The 25,156-nt window shown below is 49.5% G+C and overlaps 1 protein-coding gene across 1 annotated transcript; it reads left to right on the top strand.

Moving 5' to 3' along the window:
* The first annotated feature begins 779 nt into the window (after window positions 1–779).
* LOC148518933 (cyclin-dependent kinase 5 activator 1-like) lies at window positions 780–1,595 on the top strand. The gene has a single exon (XM_088476805.1). It carries the CDS (start codon window positions 780–782, stop codon window positions 1,593–1,595), a length of 816 nt encoding a protein of 271 aa, XP_088332931.1.
* The last annotated feature ends 23,561 nt before the right edge of the window (window positions 1,596–25,156 follow it).

The following is a 25,156-nucleotide window of genomic DNA, read 5'->3' as shown; positions in this document are numbered from 1 at the left end:
ACAGATAATGATTTAGGTAATTGCTATATTGGATTTCAAAAACTATAATTTAATGTTTTACTCAAATGGATTTTGCTACCTGGGTACCACAGACTTAAGGTGGGTACACGCATATCGGTAAATGCATACACACTTGCTGATGCCAGGAACGATGAACGACAGCAGGGGGGAGCAGGGCCATGCATGGCATAGCTAACAATACATCCCCAGATTGTACTGCAAATAAACACTACTGGGGATATCGTTAATGACTCGCAGGATCGCTCATCGTTAACAATATATCACGTACACACTAGACGATTAAACAAAATTGTCATAACGATGTGACATTATCGGCAATATCGTTTAAAAAAACGTCTAGCGTGTATGCACCATTACCGTAGTCAGAAAATTATTTGACACTTAATATTTACACACTGTACATAGATAATCAGTGATAGATTGGTTTACTATAGTTTTCTGCTGCTACCTGACCAGCACATAACATCTAGGTAATTCAAAAAGTGATGTAATCAGTAGCTTATTAGCATAAATAACGCATCACAGTCATCATTCCGTGTCACAATGCCCATTGTATGCAGATGCATCTCTGACAACAGCCTCCTGGACTCAGTTGCTGCCTAGTCTACAAACGGGCAGCTTCTTTCACAAAGTGCTGAAAACGGATCGTGCCTATCTGATTGCCTGCTGCAGTCAGAGCGACCACAGATCACAGACCGAATCCAAATTTGCTTCCTGCAGATATTTCTGCTTGCAGGTACCATGGATTAAAAATAGGAATGTGGAATTGTATCACATTCCGATGCTGCCGCAAGGCAGGTCAGGCTGAGGAGGATGCAACAAATGGGACCCATCGCGCTGCTGTCGAGAACAGCGAGACTGGAAGATCAGTTGACAGACACTCGCTCATCTGGCGCTTAAGGCGATTTATGACCAAAAGGAGACAACGCAGAAACGGTGAAACCAATGTTACCCACCTCATCAGAGAAAGTATGAAGTATTCTCTATCCTGTGTGGATTTAACAACCTTCACACAGGCCTCACCCAATACTTTTGCTAAGAAGCCTGTATCTAATGTCTTTGAGTCAGCTGAAGACCAGAAAGTGTGCACGAGTCCAAAATGCACAATGATGCTGGCATCCACCAGTGGGCTCCTGAGTTGTTTTGCAGAGTTCATCTGTAGAAGGTGTCACCAGCTGAACAATCTGTCACCTACAGATATAATTCTATGGATGACAAGCATAGACATGTCTCTCACTGGATACTGGCAGGAAGAAGGCTTCATCAATCCGACCAATGTAGTGTTCCTCTACATGCTCTGCCAAGAGTTTGTTCTATCAGAGTTGGACAGTGAGCAAAAATTACTGGCATTTCTATCCACATGTCTTTATATATCCTATGCCTACGTGGGTAGTGAGACCTCCTATTCAATGAAGCCATTCTTAGTGGAAAGCTCGAAGGAAGACTTTTGGAATCGTTGCCTCTATATTATTGATTTCATGAGCACAAAGATGCTGCGCTTCCATGCTGACCATCATTTTTTCATCCAGACCTTTGCCGAACTCATAGCTGAGGGTGGACAGGAGAGCACATAAACAGCCTACCATCAAACTCCACCATCAGTTCCGGGCTCTTCGCCGACACAGTAAGCGTCACCATTGGCTCCAGGCTGTGTGCCATCACAAACATCAGGTCCAGGCTATGCAATGACACAGCAAGTTCCACCATTAGTTCCAGGCTGTTCGCTGAAACTGCAAGTTCCACCATCAGTTCCAGGATTCATAATAATCGTTGCATTTACAATAAAATGTTTTTGTTTCTTTTCTTTAAAATTGGTTGGTGTATTATTTTGCTTGATAGGTCTCGAATATATACAGGATTCAACTAGGCCACAGGTTCTCAAACTCGGTCCTCAGGATCCCAAACGGTGTATGTTTTGCATGTCTCCACACTGAATCAAGTGAAATAATTAGCTTCACCTGTGGACCTTTTAAAATGTGTCAGTGAGTAATGAATACACCTGTGCACCTGCTGGGTGACCTGCAAAACGTGACCTGTGTGGGGTCCTGAGGACCGAGTTTGAGAACCACTGAACTAGGCAATGTTTTGTGATTTTCTCACTGCAACAATGCTCTGCGGAGGGTCCTGAGATCAGCTTATTGGCAAATATTATCTGTTTGCAAAAGGCATTTGCAAATATTTATGTAAAAAAACTGGGGCAAAAGGCTTTTTCAAGATATCCTACAAGGTGGCATTTGTGGTGATACAAGTTTTCCGGCTTTATGCCATTCCATACATCCAGTGCCAGCCTTAGAGATGTTCTTGCTACGGCTACACATACATTTTATTTTATTTTTTTAGATTTAGTGGCTATTTAAAGTAAATGTAGTACATTTTATGTGACTTCCTCATCAATGATAGTTGGATAGAGACATTCACCTACTTTTATGGTTCATTTCAAAACCTGAAGCTGGCAGCAAGCAGAGCAGCTGCAGGAACTAAGCTGCAGCACACATTTGTACTTCCTCTCCCCTCCAGTTACAGGTTTTGGAGTTGGCTCTTACTGTAGCTCCAAGGTCAGATCAACTGTCAGGCATGCTTGCCTCCTCCTTCCCCCTCCCCCGATTTGGCGGGGTGCCTTCCGAAAATCTGGTGCAGCTCCCGGCCCCCCCAGAAAGGCAGGCAAGCCTCCCGGCAGCCGCTGATCCCCCGACCTCCCACCGCGCTATTAATAGTTAAACCCCAGCAGCGGAGGGGGCAGGTGATGCGATTCACACTAAATCGCTTCATTTTGGCCCTGCCCCGCTTCACAATGCCTGTATTATCGACATTGTGTAGTGGGGGCGGGGCCAAAATAATGCAATCGCGTGGCACCGTCCTGTCCACAAATGCCCATCACCCACCTGGCCTCGACCCCCCCATCCTGCCGATCTGGCTGATCCCTTCTGGAAGGAGCAGCCAGAAAGTCGGCAAGTATGCTGTTAGGTATCATACATGTGATGCCCTGAAAGTTTCTATAGTGATGCACCACTAGCATCAGGTTCAAGTGTGTTTGGTAGGCTTCCTTGTGGCCGATCTCCCCGTCGTCGAGGTAGGACACACCGTGACAGAGACACAAGCCTTAGCGATACCCCCTTTTGCAGACACAGTGACCAGTCAGGAAGGAAGGTACAACGCAATTTTATTATTGCAAATAGATAAACAACAGTTGATGTAAAATGTATATAATAGACAGAATAAAATCTTGCAAATTTCAATACCAAGATAATTACTTAAACCTCTCTGTCCTCTACCGGTGACCTCAGCTGGCAAATGAGGGTCAACAAAAAAAATAAGAGATATGGTAAGAACTTACCTTTGTTATCTCTATTTCTACGAAGTCCATAGGGTTATACAGGATACCTTGGGGGTATAGGTGGATGGCGGCAGTCATCCGGGCACCTCAGAGATAAGTTTTGCAGTACCAGCGTCTTGGTCCGGCAGGGTGAAGAAGCGATAGCACCGATGTCCTACTGGACTGTCCGTGCTATCTGCTCATATTCTGCAGTGTCTGCTGCCGTAGAAAATCTGCAGGAGCTGTTCTAAACAGCCCCCCTCTGAAAAGTGACCCAACTCCATGCCGGGCACCTACGAAACTGAAGGTGCCTTGGCTCGAGGGCGGGGTATAGGAGAGGGACAACAGTACATCCTGGGAAATGAAAATTAACTCTACCGCCATCGACTATACCACAGGTTCTCAAACTCGGTCCTCAGGACCCCAAACAGTGCATGTTTTCCAGGTCTCCACACTGAATCAAGTTAAATAATTAGCTCCACCTGTGGACCTTTTAAAATGTGTCAGTGAGTAATGATTACACCTGTGCACCTGCTGGGTGACCTGTGTGGGGTCCTGAGGACCGAGTTTGAGAACCAGTGGCCTATACCCAATGTATCTTGTGGAACACTATGGACCCTGAAGTAGAAAGAAATACAATTTATGCAGAACTTTACTTTCACTAAACAATTAGAAAGAACATGGAACCTGCAGGTCAAGCTTGTAACAGTAGTGCACCAGCAGGTTATAGCAATGAAATACAGTCTGTGCTAATGTTCCAACTTTTGCTGAGAAACGTGGGAAAAACATATAGGCCAAGCTTGTATAAGTAGTGCACCAGGAGGTTATAGCAATGAAATACTGTGCTAATACTTGAGCCTTTGCTGAGAAAAATAGAGGAAACACATATGCATATGCCACACGCTATTACCACAGAAGTTGCCAGCCGGGGTTACAGAACCAGCATTTAAAAATATATAACAGTAAAAATACACAGTGCTTACAGGAATCTAGCATTCAAATGAGGCACAGGCAAGGAAACATATACATTCCATTAAATAAAAACAAGTGATATGGTAAGAACTTACCTTTGTTATCTCTGTTTCTACGAAGTCCATAGGGTCCACAGGGTTGACCTTGGGGTATAGCTGGATCTGGATCCACGGGCACCACGCAGTTAAAGCTTTTGCTGCTCCCAGGATGCACTTGGGTCCATCCTCCTCTATACCCTGCCCCCGAGCCACAGGCACCTCAGTTGGTAAGCAGCCAAGGCCGGAGGAGGAGACTAAACAGAGAGAAGGAAGACTGGAACACACAAGAAACCATACTCACAGAAATGGGAGACGGAAAACCGGTGACCAGCCACACAGCCCATATGAAGCCAGGTGCGTCAGGGCGGGAGCCCTGTGGACCCTATGGACTTTGTAGAAACAGAGATAACAAAGGTAAGTTCTTACCACATCTCTTGTTTTCTACTTCAGGGTCCATAGGGGGTCCACAGGGTTGAGCTTGGGGATGTCCCAAAGCAGTTCAACTAAGGGCGGGGACGCTCCTGTGCAGAAAGTAGAACCCGGCGCCCGAAAGATGCATCCTGAGAGGCAAAGGTGTAAAACGCATAGAACCTCAAAAATGTCTGAATGGAAGACCAGGTGGCCGCCTTACATAGCTGAACAGCAGAGGCACCACGTCTAGCAGCCCAAGAAGGACCCACAGACCGAGTGGAATGAGCCTTAACGGAGGCTGGAACAGGTAAACCCTCCTGTGCAAAAGCCTCACAAATAACAGAACAAAGCCAACGGGCTAAAGTTTATTTGTTGGCAGGCCAACCCCTCCTGTGAAAACTAAAGAGGACAAACAAGGAATCAGACCTGCTAACAGAAGTAGTCCGGTCCACAAACTCAGAGCACGGACTACATCCAAGGAAGCCTCACCAGCTGAAAGATTAGGTGACTGAAAAGCTGGCACAACAAGTTCCTGATTAATGTGGAACTTAGAAACCACTTTAGGCAAAAAGTCAGCACGAGTGCGAATCACCGCTCTGTCCTGGTGAAAAATTAGAAAAAGGGGACGACAGGAAAGCGCCCCCAATTCTGACACCCTCCTGGCAGAAGCAATTGCCAGGAGAAAAACAGTCTTAAACGTTAACCACTTGAGTTCCACCGATTCAAGAGGCTCAAAAGGAGGACCCTGCAGGACCCGAAGAAGCACCGCCAAGTCCCAAGGAGCCATAGGAGGCACAAAGGGAGGCTGGATTCGGAGAACACCTTGGAAAAAAGTGTGAACATCTGGTAGTGTAGAGATCCTTCGTTGGCACGACACAGACAGTGCGGACACACGAACCTTCAGGGAGGCAAGACGTAAACCTAGGTCCAAACCTGACTGAAGAAATATCAAAATCCTAGAAACTCGGAACACCTGAGGATCATAGTTTCTGGACTCACACCACTGAAAGTAAAGTGGGCCACACCCTGTGGTAAATCCGTGCGGAAGCAGGCTTGCGGGCCCTGAGCAAGGTACTAATAATCAAACCCGAGAAGCCCCGAGACCATAAGACGGCTGTCTCAAGAGCCATGCCATCAAAGACAGCCAACCCAGATCCGGGAAAACGCAGGGCCCTTGAGACAATTGGTCCTGACGCTGAGGAAGAAGGTACGGAGCATCAAGGGAGAGGCTCCTCAGATCGGAGTACCAAGGACGTCTGGGCCACGCTGGAGCCACCAGCACGAGCGTGCCGCCGTCCTGCTTGAATTTCCGCAGGACCCAAGGCAGCAGGGATATCGGAGGAAATAGGTACACCAGTTGAAACGTCCATTTCACCGACAGCGGGTCCACCAGACTTGCACCTGCGTCTCTTGTCCTTGATCCGTACACGGGCAACTTGTGATTGTGACGGGAGGCCATCAAGTCCAGCTCCGGCAGCCCCCATCTGACCACGAGTAGTTAAAATACCTCTGGGTGAAGCGACAATTCCCCGGGATGCACGTTGTGACGGCTGAGGAAGTCCGCTTCCCAATTGAGGACTCCGTGGATGAAGACAGCCGAGATTTCTGGAATGTGGCACTCTGCCCAAGGAAGGATGCGAGACACCTCCGACATCGCAGCCCGACTGAGAGTTCCTCTCTGGTGGTTGATGCATGCCACCGTGGTGGCGTTGTTGGATTGAACTTGAACCGCCCTTCCTTGAAGAGCGGTGCCGGATGACTGCAGGGCCCTGTACACGGCCCGCAGTTCCAGAATGTTGATGGGGAGAAGTGCTTCTTTCGCAGTCCAACGTCCCTGAAGTGACAACGAGCCTGTCACTGCCCCCCAACCCCGGAGACTGGCATCTGTTGTGAGCAGGACCCAGTCCGGGATCCAAAAGGGGCACCCCTCGACTAGATGAGCTGTCTGAAGCCACCAAGCTAAAGACTGCCGAACCTCCAGGGACAACACAAGCATCTGAGACCGGATCTGGTGAGGTAACCCGTTCCATTCCGATAGAATCAGCCCCTGCAGGGGCCTGGAATGGAACTGGGCAAACTCCACCATGTCGAATGCCTACACTATGGACCCCAGAACTCTCATTGCCGAATGGACCGACAGTTGGCAACTGCTCAGGCAACTGTGTATCCGCAGCTGTAGGGAGGAGGCCTTCTCCGAAGTCAGGAAATTCCTTTGCTGACGAGAATCTAGCAGGGCTCCCAAATGAACCATCCGCTGTGATGGAATTAGGGAGGACTTTTTCCAATTAATCAACCACCCGTGCGCTTGAAAACAAGTGATCGTCAGGTGGAGATGTTGAAGCAGCACCTCTGGAGAGCTCGCCAGCAAAAGTAGGTCGTCTAGATACGGCAGCAGCCGTACATTCTGGCTCCGAAGATAGGCGGCCATGATCACCATCACTTTGGTGAATACCCTTGGTGCTGTGGAGAGGCCAAAGGGTAGCGCCCGAAACTGGTAGTGATGTTGTAGGATAGCGAACCTCATATACCGTTGGTGTGAAGGTGCTATCGGAACATGGAGGTAGGCGTCCTGGATATCCAGGAAGACCATGTACTCCCCAGGTTCCATCGCCAGAATAATGGAACGGAACGTTTCCATCCTGAACTTGGGAACTCTGAGGAATTTGTTCAGAGACTTCAAACTGAGGATAGGGCGATGAGAACCATTTGGTTTCTGCAGCAGAAACAGAGTAGAGTAGTACCCCGTCCCTCGTTGTGATTGAGGAATGGGAACAATGACCCCTGCTTTCAGCAAGGACTCTATAGCTTCCTGAATCTGCAAAGCTTTGGTTGTGTCCTGAGAAGGACTCCTGCAGAAAAACTGGTGGGGCGGTCTGTGCCGAAAAGACAGGGCGTGGGAGACCACTTCTCGAACCCAGGTATCCGTGGTGGTATTGTGCCAGCACTGAGCAAATTGAAGAAGTCGGCCTCCCACTCTGGGGTCCCCCAGAGGGAGGCCCTTCCCATCAGGCAGAAGGTTTATCTTCCTGCTTGGAAGAAGGGCGCCTAGCACTCCAGACCTGCTTCTTGGGCTTAGAGGCGGCCTTGGTCGCCGACTGCCTCGGGAAGGACTGACCTTTGGCCTTACCCTGAACCTGAAAGGACCGAAAGACAGAGCTCCTCACCTTAGCAGGTACTGAAGCCGAATGGCTGACTTGGCAGAATATCCACTATTTTGTCCAAGTCTGGACCAAATAGCAACTCCCCATAAAAAGGTAAGGCCTCCAGGCCCTTTTTAGAGTCTGCGTCTGCTCTCCAGGACCTCAGCCACAAGGACCAATGAGCAGACACAGCTGCAGCCGAAACCCTAAAGGTCAGCAGACTGGCATCTAACGACACATCCCCAATATAGGAAGCTGCATCTCTCATCTTTCCTATTAACGCTCTCTGGATATCCGGAGCATTGTCTGGAAAAGTATCCTCTAATGCGTTAGCCCAGAACTCAACGGCTTTAGCCACCCAAGAGATGGCCATGGACGGACGGGCCACTGCCCCTGAGACAGAGTAGATAGACTTTAAACAAGTTTCCACCTACCTGTCCGTGGGATCTTTCAGAGAGGAGATAGACAGTAATGGCAGTGTACCGCTTTTAATTAAGCGGGTGACATGGGAATCCACCGCAAGTGGGGTTTCCCATTTCCTGCAATGAGCCTCAGGAAAAGGATAATTGGATGCCAACCGTTTCTGTGGTTGGAATCTCTTACTGGGCAACTGCCAGGCCCCCGCCATATAATCCGTCAATTGGTCAGACAGGGGAAAAACATTCAAAGTTACCTTAGCTTTTTTTAAATTAGGATACTTCGACCTAGGAGCCGGTGCATCATCCTCTATGTGAAGGATGGCCCGCACCGCCCTAACCAATGCCGGTACATTAATGGAGAACTTAGTCTCCACCTCCTGGGCCATGGCATCCGAGTCAGTGTCCTCATGTACTTCTCCATCATCTGAAGACACGTCCGTGTCCGTTAACTGGGCAGCCAGTGAAGCCATTACAGGGCACTTGGATGCCTTCGGGGGCATGTCACTTTGTAACATTGACTGAAAAGCCGAAGACGAGGCCACCAGACTCTGATCAGAGCTGGAGAGTACATCCACCCAGGGTGGAGGAACCGCCTGAGGAAACCCCTGAAAGGGTACCACGGACTTCTGCGTCACTGGGGGAGACCCCGTATAAGGACCCACAGTCTGAGACCCGGTAGGAGACTGCAATAACTGCGGAATACCCGGGGAATGGTAGGATGGGGTAACGCTTTAGTAGAGACTGTAGTCGGGACCGCTAAACGGTTCGCGATTGACGCCAGCACCTGGGAAACATCGCCCAAGGAGGATCCTGCGACCGCCCGCACAGACCATCCTGTGTTAAATACTCCCTATCAACCCCTGCAGAACAGCGTCTGCAGGAAAACAACACAGGAGCCACGGAGTGCTCAATCTCCTTATCAGACATGACATAATACATTTTCAATAAATATGTATCACAAAGAAGAAGTGTGGCGTATAACACCTGCACACTCACAAGTATGCAACACAAACAGCCCACAATATGGTACTGTGTAGCACACAACTGTATGTGACTGACCTTACAAATACTTGTTTTATATAAGTGAGGTTCACAGAATAACGCCCTTCCCCCACACACCTGCCGGGCCGTAGGAGAAGGAAAGGAATAGGTATAAGCTGACAGTTAGTAGAAATTAGCACAGACAGACAGCACTAGCAAAAGTCACATACCATGAAGAAAGATAATACTCACTGCACCTTTCGCTACAATCAACCTCCCAGATCCATTGTCTGGGAGGGCTATAGCGCTGTGAACACTGGGCCAGATTCTGACCCGCTCGCGAGCGCTGTGCGTCGCAAGCGGGTCGATGGTGCCCAAGTGCGTATGCGCACGATGGAGGGAGCTCCGTCGTGCGCGTGCGCGAGACCCGGCTAGCTACGGGGAATCCGTCGCTCGGGGTCTCACACCAAAGGGGGCGTGCTGTCGATGGTGAGTGACAGCATGCCCCCTTTGGTGGGCGTGCCTGCCAGACGGAGGCGTTCCCATGGGAACACCTACCGTCTGGGTCCGGCCCCACTGACATCATTTGTGATGTCACTGGGAGTGATTTTGGCTCTGATACAGCCAAAATTACTCTAGGGCTTGTGGCAGCGAGACCCTACCGCAGGGTCTCGTCTCAAGCCCGATGGTCGCGATGGTCTTGACCATCGCGACCATCATCATGGACGCTCGCATAAGCTGTGGGTGGTAACCCACAGCTATGCGAGCGTCCAAAAGGCCGCTCCAAGTTGAGGTAGAAGGGCCCTGATTCAGAGCGTCCGGCTCTGAATCAGCACCCACTGTCCTTTAGCAGGGGAGAGGTACGCAGGGGTACCGGTCCATGCACCAGATCTGCGTTGCTGCCAGAGAAGATGGCGGCCGGAGAGCTCAGAGGAGGAGTGGCCGCAGGAGGAGCAGCTCAGCGACGCCAATACACATGAGAAAAGGCGCGCTGAGCTGAGGGGAGGAGCCGCTAGACAGGGAAAGGCGCACTCCCCTGGCTAGTAATTAACCCCAGGGACGCTGGTTCCCGCTCCAGCCTTTACTCCCTGGTGGTCTAGCGGAGACGCGGGGTATTCATGATAGGGGGAGCCCGCCGCCGCTAACTAGCGCCGCCAGTCTGTCCCCAGAGACCGGCGGCTAAAGACTGCATTTTCCCCGCGGGCAACGCAATGCGCTGCCTGCAGCTACCTGTCGCCGGCGAATCCGGCAGCAGTCTGTGGGAGGTCCTGGAGCCCTGCTAGTACTGACTCCGGGGTCCCACTGCGATAACCAGATCAGTACTGGCGTTGCAGCGCCAGCGAGGTTGTTGGAGCGGCAGCGTGGACGTCCAGATGGACAGTCTCATGCTACCGCTCTGAAGATGTAAAAATAAATTTCTTCTTTATAAAAATAATCTTAAGGGCTGCTTATGCAGCCTCCCTGCGCCATTGTGAGCCAACTCCGGCCAGGCACCAACTAAAACTGAGGTGCCTGTGGCTCGGGGTATAAAGGAGGATGGACCCAAGTGCATCCTGGGAGCAGCAAAAGCTTTAACTGCGTGGTGCCCGTGGATCCAGATCCAGCTATACCCCAAGGTCAACCCTGTGGACCCCATATGGACCCTGAATAGAAACCAACATTATAATTACAATTGCATCAGACATGATCTGATGCAATTAACCAAGTCACGTCCCCTCCCAGCATGAGCTGGAGGTTCACAGGAAGAATAATACACCACAAACAAGCAAGGGGGACATGGCTATCCCTAACTTCCCACAAACAGTTAAATAATGAGAAATATGGTAAGAACTTACCCTTGTTATCTCTCTTTCTTAGAAGTCCACAGGGTTGACCTAGGGGTATAGGTTGGGAACCAAATCTGGGCACCATGCAGTTAAAGCTTTCAGCTCCCAGGATGCACTGGGTCCACTCTCCCTATAACCTCGCCCCCAAGCCAGAGGCAGCTCAGTTTGTAAGTAGCCAAAGGCCGGAGGAAGAAAGAAAGAGAGAGAAGACTGGAACATTCAAGAATCACACTCACAGAGAAGGAGACGGGAAACCCGTGACCAGTAACTCAGGTCATATGAAGCCAGGTGTGTCAGGGCGAGTGCCCTGTGGACCCTATGGACTTTGAAGAAAGAGATAACAAGGGTAAGTTCTTACCATATCTCTCATTTTCTTCTTCAGGGTCCATAGGGGGTCCACAGGGTTGACCTTGGGAATGTCACAAAGCAGTCCTTATAAGGGTGGAGACGCTCCTGTGCAGAGAGGAGAATCCAACGCCCAAAAGGAAGCATACTGAGAGGCAAACGAATCCAATGCATAGAACCTTAAAAAGGTCTGGACAGAAGGCCATGTGGCCACCTTGCAAGGCAGAACAGTCGAGGCGCCACAGCGAGCCTCCCACGAGGGGCCAACAGCCCGAGTAGAGTAAGCATCAAGAGAAAGGCCTTCCTATGTGTAGGCCCCAGAGATAGTCATACATAGCCATCTAGCCAATGTCTGTTTATTGGCCGACAATCCTTTCCTGTGAAACCCATAGACCACAAATAAAAAGCCAGATTTCCTGAAGGAACTTGAGCGGACTGCGTAAATCCTGAGAGGCCGGACCAGTCAGTCAGTCAATGAGGCCACCCCAGCCGAGAGGACTGGAGACTGAAATGTTGGTACAATAAGTTCCTGAATAATATGGAACTTAAAAACCACGTTAGGAAGAAACACAGGGCAAGTGCGACTCACAACTCTGTCTTGGCGAAATATCCAGAAGAGGAAGCCACATGAGAACGCTCCCAATTCCGACACTCTCCTGGCAGATGCAAACGCCATAAGAAAGAGTCTAAGCCATAAACCACGTAAGGGCTATCAAAACTAGTGGTTCAAATGGAGGCCCCAGGAGAGCACGAAGAACCACTGCCAAATCCCAAGGAGCCCCTAGGGGGGATAAAGGGAGGTAGAATCCAGAAAACACCCTGGAGGGTCTGGATACCCGAGAGTGGAGCAATTCCACATCTGAACCATACTGACAGTGCAGAGACCCGCACTATCAGGGAGGCCAGGTGGAGGGCTAGACCCAAGCCAGTTGGAAGGAATGCCAGAACTTCTGGAAATCCTAAACACCTGAGGATCGTAGCTACAGGTACAATACCATAAGAATTATGTATCAAACATTCTGTGGTAGATCCCAGCAAAAGCTGGCCTATGCACTCTAAACATCCCGATGATGACAGAGCCAGAGAAGCCTTAGGACAACAGTAGGGACGCAGTCAAAGACAAACGATCCAGGTCCAGGGAAAGGCAAGCACCCATGAGACAGCAGGTCCGGATATTGAGGCAGCAGGAACAGAGTGTCGATGGAGAGACTCCGAAAATCTAAGTACCAGTGACGTCTGGGTCAATCTGGAGCCACCAGCAGGACAGTACTTCTGTCTCGATCGAACGTCCGAAGAACTCAAGGAAAAAGGGAGACCGGAGGAAACAGGTACACAAATTGGAAGGACCACTTCACTGACAACGCATCCCTGAAGGCTGCTTCAGTACCACTAGTACTGGACCCTACCACCGGCAGTGTGTGATAGAGTCAGGAGGCCATGAGGACGACCTCTGGAAGGCCCCCTCTGCTCACCAGGAGTTGAAACCTCTCTTGGAGAAGAGAATGCACGTCGTGCCAGCTGAGGAAATCCGCTTCCCAATGGAGAACTCCAGGAATGAACACTGCAGAGATGGCCGGGAGGAGACCCTTGGTCTAAGTCAAAATGTGTGACATTCCTGTCATTGTTGCCCAACTACGAGTGTCTGCTAGATGTAAGCCACTGTTGTGACATTGTCGGACTGAACCTTTACAGGTTTACCGTGAAGTATGTGTTAGGCCAGAGCGAGGGCCCAAAACAGCTTGAAGTTCCAATAAGTTGATTGGCAGGGCACAATCAACAGACGTCCAACTGCCCCGAAAGTAGAGCGGACCGGTCACTGCGCCCCATAGACTGGCATCCTTTGAAAGGATTACGCTAGATGAGATGGCCATAGCCACCCAGATAGAGACATACGCACCTCCGGAGAGAACATCATCGTCTGAACAGTGATCCGATGGAGAAACCCGTTCCATGTGGAGAGGATCAGTTTTTGCAAAGGCCTGGAATGGAACTGAGTATATTACACCCTTCCGAAGGTAGACACCCTGGATTCCAGAACCCGCATTACAGAGTGTAATGACACTTGTCGACTTGTGGAGATACTGTACCCGCGCACTCGTAGGAGAAGAGTGGAGATCTTGTCTGACGTCAGAAGGATTCTCAGATTCTGAGAATCCAGCAGGGCTCCCAGATGAATCATACCCTGTGAGGGATTCAGGGAGGACTTTTTCCCAGTTGATTAACCATTCGAACTTGTGAAGGAAAGCAATGGTTAACTGGAAATGGCTTTAAAGAACCTTGGTGATCCTGCTAAGAGCAGGAGGCCGTCCAGCTACTGGAGCAGTCAGATACCCTGAACATGTCGGCTGTCATAAAAGCCATAAATCTGGTAAATCCCGGTGGGGCTGTGGACAGTCCAAAGGGCAGACCCCGAAAATTGGAAGTGTTGCTGTGGCACAGCAAACCTGAGCTAACGTTGATGAGAGGGCTCTATAGGTACGCGTCCTGAATATCCAGCGATACCATAAAGTCCCCAGGTTCCATAGCTCGGATGATGGAGTGTAGGGGGTTCCCTCCTGAACCTAGGCACCTTTAGGAATTGGTTCAGGGATTTGAGATAAAGGATAGGCCAATGAGGACCATTCGGCCTCTGCGCAAGAATGAAAGAATAATCAGTCCCTCGCTGAGATAGTGGGGCTGGCATAATTATCTCTGCTTACCGCAAGGACTGTATAGCTTTCTGGATTTGTAAGACCTTGTTCAGGTCTGAAGAAGGGCCTGTGTAGCAAAACATGTGGGGAGGCCATCTGAGCAATGAGAGGGCGTACCCGTGAGAGACTTCAACTTTTACCCAAGCATGCGTGGTGACTTGACACCAGCACTGGGCGAACTGAAAAAGTCAGTATCTCACTCTGGGATCCCCCAGATGAAGACCTGCCCTGTCAGACTGAAGGTTTAGAAGCAGGGCATCTGGATGTCCAGGTCTGCTCGGTACCGGGTATGGCGGCCCTCGTGAAGGCCGATAGCCTAGAAAAAGACTGGCCTTTAGCTGTCCCTGAGGACAAAAAGACTTAATAGATTTAGTCCGAGGCCTTGTAGTGGGAGTAGCTGAAGGTGGAAATTTACAGTTAGTGATACTGCCAACGTTGCTACAAACTTGTCAAGGTCAGGACCAAACAAAATCTCCCATATATAGGGTATCCATTTTAAGGCCTATCTTGGAGTCCACCTCTGATATTCCATGAGCGAAGCCATAGGGTATGGCGGCGGATACAGTCACAGTCGAAACCCTCAAGGTTAGGAAACTGGCATCCAATGTTGTTACTCCAACATATGAAACTGCATTTTTTATGTGAGCAACAAAAGACATCTGATCCCCAGAAGTTTTTGAGGGAAAAAGCTCTACAAATGCATCAGCCCAGCACTCAATAGCATTAGTCAACCATGCGATAGCCATGGTTGTACGGGCAACAGCCCTGAAAGCGAGTATATTGATTTCAGGCAAAGTTACCACCTACGGATCCGAACAATCCGTCCGAGCAGGGATGGGAGGCGTAGTAGTGCTCTTAATCAGACGAGTAACATGAAAATCCACCCCAGTAGGTGATTCCTATTACTTGTAATGACCCTCAGAGAATGGGAAACATGAGGCCAAACTCTTTAGTGATACCTCTTCTCTAGTGATAGCCAGCCTCCCGCCATGAGATCCACCCGCTGGTCAGAGAAGGAGAACACAGCCGAAGACACTTTAATGCTTTAACTGAGGGTGATTTGATTTAGGTGCAGGTTCGACATCCTCTATAACTAGGATGGACTTGACCGCCATTACCAAAGCAGGGATATTAATACTTGATTTAGGTTCCCCCTCATGTGAGAGGGATAGGAGTCCGATACATCATCCAGTTCACCCTTGGCTGACGATCTATTAGACAGCAGTGCAGACTGGGAAGTAACCACAGGGCATTTATTACGCCATTTTGTGTGTCGTAAAAACGACATCCACCCAGGGTGGCTGTTATGGTAATCCCTGCAAGGGAAATGACAGACTGTTGTGGTACCTGAGGGAGTTGCATGTACTGTGAAAAACCCCGGTAGGGAGCGATTGTCTGTGTCACAGGGGTAAACTGCAAGAACTGCGAGATACCCTGAGACGGAAGGGTAGCATGTTGAAGTAACACCAAGTAGGTTACAACTATGGAGGCCACCAGGCGATCCGCAATAGAGGCCAGGTCATGAGAAAAAACAAACCGCCCAAGGGGGGTCCTTTAAGGGGTCCAGCACCTGATGGTACCTTAGACATAACCCTTCCCGAGTCAAATCCTCCGTACTCACAACTGCAGCACATGACTTGCAGGATAGTAAAAATGGGTGCAGTATCGTGCTCTATTTCCTGGTTAGACCTATCTGACCTTTCAATCATTGTGGCAATATCAAGCAGCGCAATACTGGTTCTGATTAGCGCTATTAGCCGCAGTGACCCACTATTAGCGTATGCAACACACGGTTCCACCTAAAATATGGCAACGTGCAGCACGCAACAGTATGTGACCAAACTCACAAATATTGACAACTATATATATGTGAGGTCTCAGAACCACCCTAAGTACACCTGTATTAGGGCAGATTGTAAAGAAAAGGAATAGAAATATACTGACAGGAAAGAGAAAAAGCAGAGACAGTCAGCGCTAGCATAAGTCACATAGAATGCAGAAATATATATACATAAACATCACATATAATATACTGCAAATGTCACTACATTCAACTGCCAAGATTCAGTGTCTGGGGAGCCTTAAGCGCTATGTACACTGACCCAAATGGTGAGGTACGCAGGGAGACTGGACCAACTGGCATCCTAAGAGTTCTCTGCTGCACCATAGAGATAAAATGGCTGCATGGAGACCTCAGAGGAAGCGTGGCCCACGGAGGAAGCAGCTCAGGAACGCCAGACCATACGCTGGAAAGGTGCGCTGAGCTGAGGGGAGGAGCTGCTGTAACAGGGAAGGCTGCTCCCCTAGTCGGCTATTAACCCCCGGGACGCCGGCTTCCAGCTGCCGAACGTTAAGTCCCTGGTAGTCTAGTGGACAGGCGGGGTATGTGAGGGGCCCACCGCCACTGTGAACGCCTCTGGCGAGGCAATGGACTGCATAAATGCGCCTTACCTGTTCCCAGTCTATCCGGCAGCAGTCCTCGGCGCCCGTAGACTCTGGGCAAGCACAGTCTCTGAGGTCCCGCCGAGATCCTCAGATCTGTACTGGCGTTGCGGCGCCAGCGTGGGGACGGAGCGGCAGCTTGGACGTCTTAATGGACAGTCCGACGCTGCCGCTCTGAAGACACCAAAAGTAAAAGAAATACTTTTAACCCATAAAATAAAATGAAGTTTAGGGGCTGCTAATCAGCCCCCCTGCGCAAACTGTGACCGAGTCCGGCCGGGCACCAACTCAAACTGAGGTGCCTCTGGCTTGGGGAGGCGGGGTTATAGGGAGAGTGGACCCAGTGCATCCTGGAAGCTGAAAGCTTTAACTGCGTGGTGCCCGGATTTGGTTCCCAACCTATACCCCAAGGTCAACCCTGTGGACCCCCTATAGACCCTGAGAAAGAAAACACACACTTGTGAACTGTCCTGATCCCCAAAAACGATTCCTACTTCCCCCCTGTCTCCCTCGAACACCACAACACCCAGATACCTAAAAGGCCACTAACCGGGGGCTTCCAGGAAAGCACTACTTGAGGGTGCTCCAATGGTAAAGGGCTGCATCCGGCAGCAGCTACTGCTGCTGTAGCTGAGAGGTCCTTGAATCTTTCCATAGGGGCTGTCCCCTCTTCTGCCCGCGGCTTCAAGATCTCATCTAGGGGCCGTCCACGATGAAGTTTCTCCTCCAGGAGGGTGTCCCTCCAGGCAATGCTGGAGACGGTGCGGGCTCTTCCCTTGATCTCAGCATGCAGATCAGCTGTGCCAGTCTTCCGCGTCTTCAGGTACAGCCTGAGGAAAGAATATAAATAGGTGGAACGGCGCTATACACACATATTCACCATAAGAAAGCATTTATTAAAGATATATAATATACTACTCAAAATGTAAATAAATGTAAAAATATTTGTAAAAATATTGATAAAAGAAATGTCAGTTGTATAAAATGGATACAAATGATGAACACTCTATGAGCGCTGTAGTCTAAAGCATAGGTGATAAATGCTAAACATCCACAGTGGATACAAATGGAGAAGGATGGCAAAATTGTAGCAATATCTGCTCAATGGGAAAATGTCTCACTCCAAAACGTATGATGGCAACTGGTGTCCAAAGTGAAGCATCAGACCACAAGTCGATGTTACATGGCAGCTGCTGGTATATACATAGCGGTAAGGGTACCCGTGAGTAGAAGCTCCAAAGTGAGGCAAATGGTGCGGTGTTTAAATGATATATCACCAACCGTGTCTATGATGTAAGGCTGTCAGCTGGTCCGTACCGGCAGCGCGGTGAAGTTACAGCTCCTGCTTGCTGGATAACCGCTATGGCTGTCTGCCTCTCGGCAGCAGAGTTTCCCTCTCCAGGTATGTAATGCGGCATCAACTTGAGCATGCAGAGCTGAGTCGCAGCTGGAGGGTGCCCGTTGGAACTAGATTGCAGACCCGGTGCGGACACTAGCCGAAAGTGGAGCAAAGGGAAGTCCGTGGTAATGGGATCAATCCAATAGATGTACCAGCCGTGTAACAGAGAATCAAAAGTGATAGAGCATGTATCTGTAAGTCCTTAACGCGTTTCACCGCATTCAGCAGCTTTTTCAGAAAGGCAGAAGGAGAGTGGGGTCTTTTTGAGACTGGGACCTTCGGTCCTCCCAGCCGCCCTCGGCTGCAGTCTTCTCCGGGTCCATCCTCCAGCATGCACATGCACAATCTTCTTCTTCCGGCAGGGGCAGTCCTCGGCGGGTCCTCTTCAACAGCTGCGGCCTTCTTTTCAGCAGGGGCTGTCTTCTTCACTGCTTGTCCAAACAGCAATGAAAAGTGTTCCTCCAGTTTGCAGGCACTGCTCCAGGCAGCCGACAATGAGTGGGGTCTAACTGCTGGGACCTTTGGGCCTCCCAGCGGCAGAACAGAGGGCAGCTTCCTCTCTTTCGCAGCCTCCTTCCCCAGGCTGCCAACAGCAGCAGTACACTTAGCGCCTGCAGCCCTCAGACGATTCTTCAGCCCACTTACAAGGGGGGAGAGGGACCGGTCACTTCCCCGGCGGCAGCGCCCTGAGTGCGCCGAGGCTCCCGCCCTAGGCACAGGTAGGTGGCAATTCTTTTCCTCCCACCACAACAGAGGGTCCTGAAAACGTCCCTCAGCTTCTCCGTAGGAGCACACCTCCAATAGTCCCGGTAATCGTTAAATATCCCCGGCACGGTCTGGACCTATGTAAGTCCAGGGGGCACCAGTAACACACCGCCCCTTGGGTCCTCTGCCACACAACCATGGTTGTGTTCAGGGGTAGATACTCATTTCCTGCACTGTCACCTGACTCCCCGTTGCCTGGTCTCCCAGCACTGTCCCTACTACTCCTTCCCTGCACTCTCACCTGAAACTCCTCTCCGCCTGGTCTCCCATCACTGTCCCTACTACTCCTTCCCTGCACTGCCACCTGACTCCCCTCTGCCTGGTCTCCCAGCAATGTCCCTACTACTCCTCCCCTACACTCTCCCCTGAAACTCCTCTGCCTGGTCTCCCAGCACTGTCCCCACTACTCCTTCCCTGCACGCTCACCTGACTCCCCTCTGCCTGGTCTCCCAGCACTCTCCCCAATACTCCTTCTCTGCACTGTCACCTGACTCCCTTCTGCCTGGTCTCCCAGCACTGTCCTTACTACTTCCCTGCAATCTCACCTGACTCCGCTCTGCCTGGTCTCCCAGCACTGTCAACACTAATCCGTAGTGGTATTGCACCAGCACTGGGCGATTTGAAGAAGTCGGCCTCCCACTCTGGGATCCCCCAGAGGTAGGCCCGTCCCATCAGGCTGAGGGTTTATCCTCCGGCTTGGAAGGGCAAGGCCTCCAGGCCCTTCTTGGAATCAGCATCCGCCCACGAGGAGGGTAACCACAAAGTGAGGCCGACGGACACAGCTGCGGCCGAGACTCTGGAAGTCAGTAGACTGGCATCCAAAGCCACCTTAATAATAAAGGCGGCGGTATCTCTCATCTGTCCCACTAAAGCTCTCTGAACCTCAGGAGCCTCATCTTGAAAGGTATCCTCCAGCACATTGGCCCAGCTCTCAATGGCCTTAGCCATCCAGGAGGGACGGATGGGCCACAGCCCCTGAGAGAGAATAGATTGATTTTAAGCAAGTCTCCATCTTCCTGTCCGTGTAATCCTTTAGGGATGAATTGGAAGTCATAGGCAGTGTAGCACTCTTGATTAATCGAGTACTGTGAGAATCCACCACAAACGGAGATTCCCACTTTTTGCAATGACCTGCAGTAAACGGATAACTAGAAGCTAAACGTTTTTGCGGCTGCCAGGCCTCCGCCATGTGGTCTGTCAACTGCTCAGAGAGAGGAAAAACTGCTGAAGTCACTTTTGCCTGTTTGAAAGTCGGGTATTTGGAAATAGGGCCCGGAACGTCATCCTCTATATCAAGAATGGATCGAACCACCCTTACCAAGGCTGGCACATTAATAGGAGACTTAGTTTATACTTCCCAAACAAGGGAAATCAGAGTCAGAGCCCTTAGGCACTTCCCCATCATCCGAGGACGCATCTGTGTCTGACAGTTGCATAGACTGGGATGACATAACATGGCGCTTAGACTCCTTCTGAGGCTTTTCACTCCGCAGCATAGTCTGAAAGGCCGAAGATGAGGCCGCCAAACTCTGGACTGAAATGGAGAACACATTCACCCAAGGTGGCTGACCAGCTTGTGGAAGTCCCTGGAAAGGAATGACAGACTGTTGAGTCACCGGTGGAGACTGCATATAGAGCGTTAACCCCTGATAGGGAGCAACAGTCAGAGGCCCAGGAGTAGACTGAAATAATTGCAGGACACTCAGAGGGAAGAAAGGCTGTATGGGGTAACCCCATATGAGGGAGAACAGCTGGGACCACAAGGCAATCCGCGATGGAGGCCAGCACCTGAAAAACCACCCAAGGAGGGTCCCTGTCCCAAAGTTGGGGGGTTGGAGGGACCAGGTAGCTCATAGCACCTCACACAGCCCATCCTTCGATAAATAATCCTTACCGACCCCTGCAGCGCAGCGCCTGCAGGAGAGCAGAGTGGGAGCAGCGGAGCACTCAACACTCAACCTCCGTATCAGACATGGCTGACTAAATTAATAAATATATATATATTTTGTGACACAGTCGGGATAGGGGTCCCTCTTTACACACACCGCAGCCGGAGAAACAGGACACAATTCTGGGGTTCTCGTTCAAGCTGGTCGGAGCCAGTCTTTATTGTACCAGGCACATAAATAAAACAAATCACAAACAAAATCCTAGCCCATCTGGGCTCTAACTAGACAGTAGGTTCCCTCACTATTAGATCACTATAAACAAGTTCACGTCCACAGTACTTACAGGTCTGTATCAAAACAGTGTCTCAGAGCAAGCTAGCCTGCTGGCCTGGTCTCCCAGGTGTGACACACTCAGCCACAACACAACCCAGCTTATATTAGCCATTTCCAGATGCCAGCCCTAATGAGCCTGCTACCAGGCCAAAAGGCCCAACACCTGGAGTGGCCTGTGGATGGAGCCCTCCCTCTCCTCGCATCCACACCCATTCCGTCTTTTCACCAAATCCGACATCCCAATCTGTTCGGCAGAACAGACTTTTCCTGGGGGTTTAAAATACATATGTGAGTAATCTGGGACACACATATATACCATCAAAAACTTTTCCAGTGCTTTTATCACATATCCCCCCCCTTTGATTCGACCTGTGGGGCGGAACAACTGCAGCCCCCAAACAATGAACGCGTGACAAAGTGTCTGCATTGGCCAGCTGGCTTCCGGGCCTGTGTTCTACCGAAAATGTAAAGTTTTGTAATGCCAAGAACCACCTTGTTATTCTCCCATTGGTCTCTTTGTTCTCTGACATCCACTTTAACGGGGCATGGTCAGTGATCAGCCTGAATTTCCTTCCCACCAAATAGTACCTGAGAGTTTCCAATGCCCATTTTATGGCCAATGCTTCCTTCTCGACTGTAGCATAGTTTCTCTCATGTATATTTAATTTCCTGCTTAGGTAAAAGATAGGGTGTTCCTCACCTTCCTTGCTCTGGGACAGGACCGCTCCTATTCCTACTTCTGATGCATCAGTTTGCACAACACACTCCTTGTCAAAATCAGGAGTCATCAGAACTGGTTGGGAACACAACGCTATTTTCAACTCCTCAAAAAAAATTTTCTCTGCTTCAGGACTCCATTCCACCATGACTTTCTGTTTGCCTTTGGTAAGGTCAGTCAGTGGGACTGCAATGGTGGAACAATTGGGTATAAACCTCCTATAATACCCAGTAATCCCTAAGAAGGCTCTCACCTGCTTCTTATTCAGGGGTCGTGGCCAGTTTTGTATTGCCTCAATTTTATTAAGCTGTGGCTTTATCAAACCTCTGCCAATGGTGTATCCGAGATACTTTACTTCATCCATCCCTAGACAACACTTTTTTGGGTTCGCTGTTAAACCTGCCTTATAGATGGAGTCCAACACTGCTTGTATTCTAGGCAACTGAGACTGCCAATCAGGACTATGAATGACCACATCATCTAGATAAGCAGCAGCATACTGTCTATGGGGCCTTAGAATCCTATACATCATTCTTTGAAAGGTAGCAGGTGCCCCATGTAGCCCAAAGGGCAACATCTTATATTGAAACAACCCCTCTGGTGCAGACAAAGCTGTCTTTGGCATTCTCAGTTAACGGCACTTGCCAATACCCTTTGGTTAAGTCAAGAGTGGTTAAATATCTGGCTGTCCCTAGCCTTTCAATTAATTCATCCACCCTAGGCATTGGGTAGGCATCGAACTTTGACACAGTGTTCAATTTCCGGAAGTCATTGCAGAAACGCACACGCCCGTTGGGCTTTGAAATAAGCACAATGTCACTTGACCACTCACTATGCGATTCTTTAATTACATCCAACTGTAACATTTTTTTAATTTCTTTCGATACTGATTCTCTTTGGGCTTCTGGTAACCTATAGGGCTTTAGGTTAACCTTAACCCCTGGGTCAGTGATTATGTCATGTTTAATGACCGAGGTTTTCCCTGGTATGTAAGAAAACAGCACCCTATTTCTGATAAGAAATTCTTTAACTTCCTGCTGTTGAACTGCTTACAGGGCTTTTGCCACTGTCACTTCGGAAACCAAGGGCCCTGGGTTTACTGGAGGGGCTCGGACAGCTGCCAGAGCTGCTCTATGCTTCCAGGGCTTTATAAGATTTACATGATATATCTGTTCTGGCTTTCTTTTCCCCGGCTGGTAGACTTTGTAATTAACCGGCCCCACTTTTTCTAAAATTTCATAGTGTCCTTGCCAGTTAGCCAAAAGTTTACTTTCTACTGTTGGAACCAACACCAACACTCTGTCCCCAGGAGCAAAGACATGTAACCGAGCATTGCGGTTGTATACCCTCTGCTGTGTCTGTTGGGTCTGTTCAAAGTGCTCTCCCACTATCGGCACCACAGCAGCAATTTTTTCTTGCATTTGGGAAACATTCTCAATAACGGTTTTATACGGACTGGACTGTCCCTCCCACGTCTCTTTGGCAATGTCTAGTAACCCCTTTGGGTGTCTCCCATATAACAAATCGAAAGGTGAAAACCCGGTGGAGGATTGAGGAACCTATCTTATGGCCAATAACAAATAAGGCAACAAGTAATCCCAATCTCTACCATCTTTGTCGACTACTTTTCTTAGCATATGTTTTAATGTCTTGTTAAACCTCTCCATTAACCCATCGGTTTGGGGGTGATAGACCGAAGTTCTTATCTGTTCGATTTTGAACAGGCGGCACAACTCTTTCATGACTTTTGACATAAATGGGGTATCTTGGTCATTCAGTATTTTCTTAGGTATTCCCAACCTGCTAAAGACATGGACTAACTCTCTAGCAATGGTCTTGGGTGACGTATTGCGCAACGGTATCGCTTCCGGGTACCTGGTAGCGTAATCCATTATCACCAGAATATATTGATGGCCCTGGGCAGACTTCATTAAGGGTCCAACCAAATCCATAGCTATTCTTTCAAATGGCACCTCAATAATGGGCAATGGGACTAGCGGACTTTTAAAATGTGGTCTTGGAGCATGATACCGACATTCAGGGCAGGATGCACAATAGTCAGATACTTCTTTATGGACCCCGGGCCAGAAAAACCTCTGCAAAATTCGCTCAGTGGTTTTCTCTACCCCTAGGTGACCTGCCGTTATATGACCATGAGCCAGATCTAACACTGTTCTTCTGTATGCTTTGGGAACTATTAATTGTTCCACAATATCTTCCCCTTCTTAGTCACCTGATACAAAAAATCCTGACATGCTGCCATGTAAGAATATGACAAAGGACTATCGGGGTCTAGGGGTTTACCATCGATCACTTTGACATTCTCCCTGGCTTTTACCAGAGTAGGGTCATTTAACTGCTCCACGGCAAAGACCTCTCTTCTGACCTCTAAATCAGGCAGACGATCAACTGGCTCAATAACACTTCCCACCTCAGTGGGAGGCACATCACTCATACTAGAAAAAGGGAACATCTGACCCTGAAGAAACTTCCTCTGCTACTACCTCAGTAACCTTCTCAAATGGGTCAGGGTGATTTACCTCTGTGCAAAATCGGCTTTTCAACAACTTCCAGAAGTGAGCAAAGTCTCTCCCCAATTTTGCATAATACAATAAGCCCTGTACCAAACCTACAGAGACTATCACTGAACCACATGGTGTTTCTATGTTCACTTCTGCAGTAACATAATAGCAAGTATCCCCATATATGCAGGTCACACCAACAGTTTTCCTCTTATGCTTCAAGGGGTTCACCAGTTCAGCTTTCATAAGTGTAACCAGGCTACCAGAATCTAACAGAGCCTCTACTCGGTTGCCTTCTACAGTGAGTACACACGTGCTTATCTGTCTCAGCCTGCTGGTCAGCAGTACAGGCTGGCTGTACAAAGAAAGACATCCTGCGGTTGACATGAGCAGTATTACATTGCATAGGTTCAGAGGTAAAAGAACAGTTAGCCGCAATATGGCCGAAACCACCACATCGGAAACACTGAATCACATTATTATCTAGTCTTTTACAGGGTAGGAACCTTCCTGGCCTGGCTGGCCTATCTCCAGGTTCCACACCCTCAGTTTTAAGTACATTCCATCGCTCAGCACCCTTCTCCCCTGGAACAGTCTTACCAGTGTCGATTAGAGTTCGCCAATGCGCCATCGGGGCTCGGTGGGGCAGACTAAACAGCTCCTCAGCCGCCACGTACCTCACCACCAGTTCAACTAACTGGTCTGCGGACTTAGGGTCTGCATGGCTCACCCACTTGCGCAGAGTTGCAGGTAGCGATCGCAGATACCGGCCCATCACTACTCTTTCCCTGATCTGTGGTCCTGTCAGCATCTCGGGTTGTAGTTATTTTGTGTTAGATGGACGAGGTCATTCATCTGTGAGCGTGGAGGCTTTTCCATTTGGAAGTCCCATCGGTGGACTCGTTGGGCATGAACAAATGAGGTGACCCCCA

The sequence above is a fragment of the Taudactylus pleione genome, unplaced genomic scaffold, assembly GCF_031769625.1.
Source record: "Taudactylus pleione unplaced genomic scaffold, aTauple2 ptg000195l, whole genome shotgun sequence".
NCBI lineage: Eukaryota > Metazoa > Chordata > Amphibia > Anura > Myobatrachidae > Taudactylus > Taudactylus pleione.
This window is presented reverse-complemented; position numbering and strand designations above follow the sequence as displayed.

What these genes read in the sequence shown, in the direction of transcription:
- LOC148518933 (XM_088476805.1), top strand. Translation starts at nt 780, where the DNA reads ATGTGGAATTGTATCACATTCCGATGCTGCCGCAAGGCAGGTCAGGCT.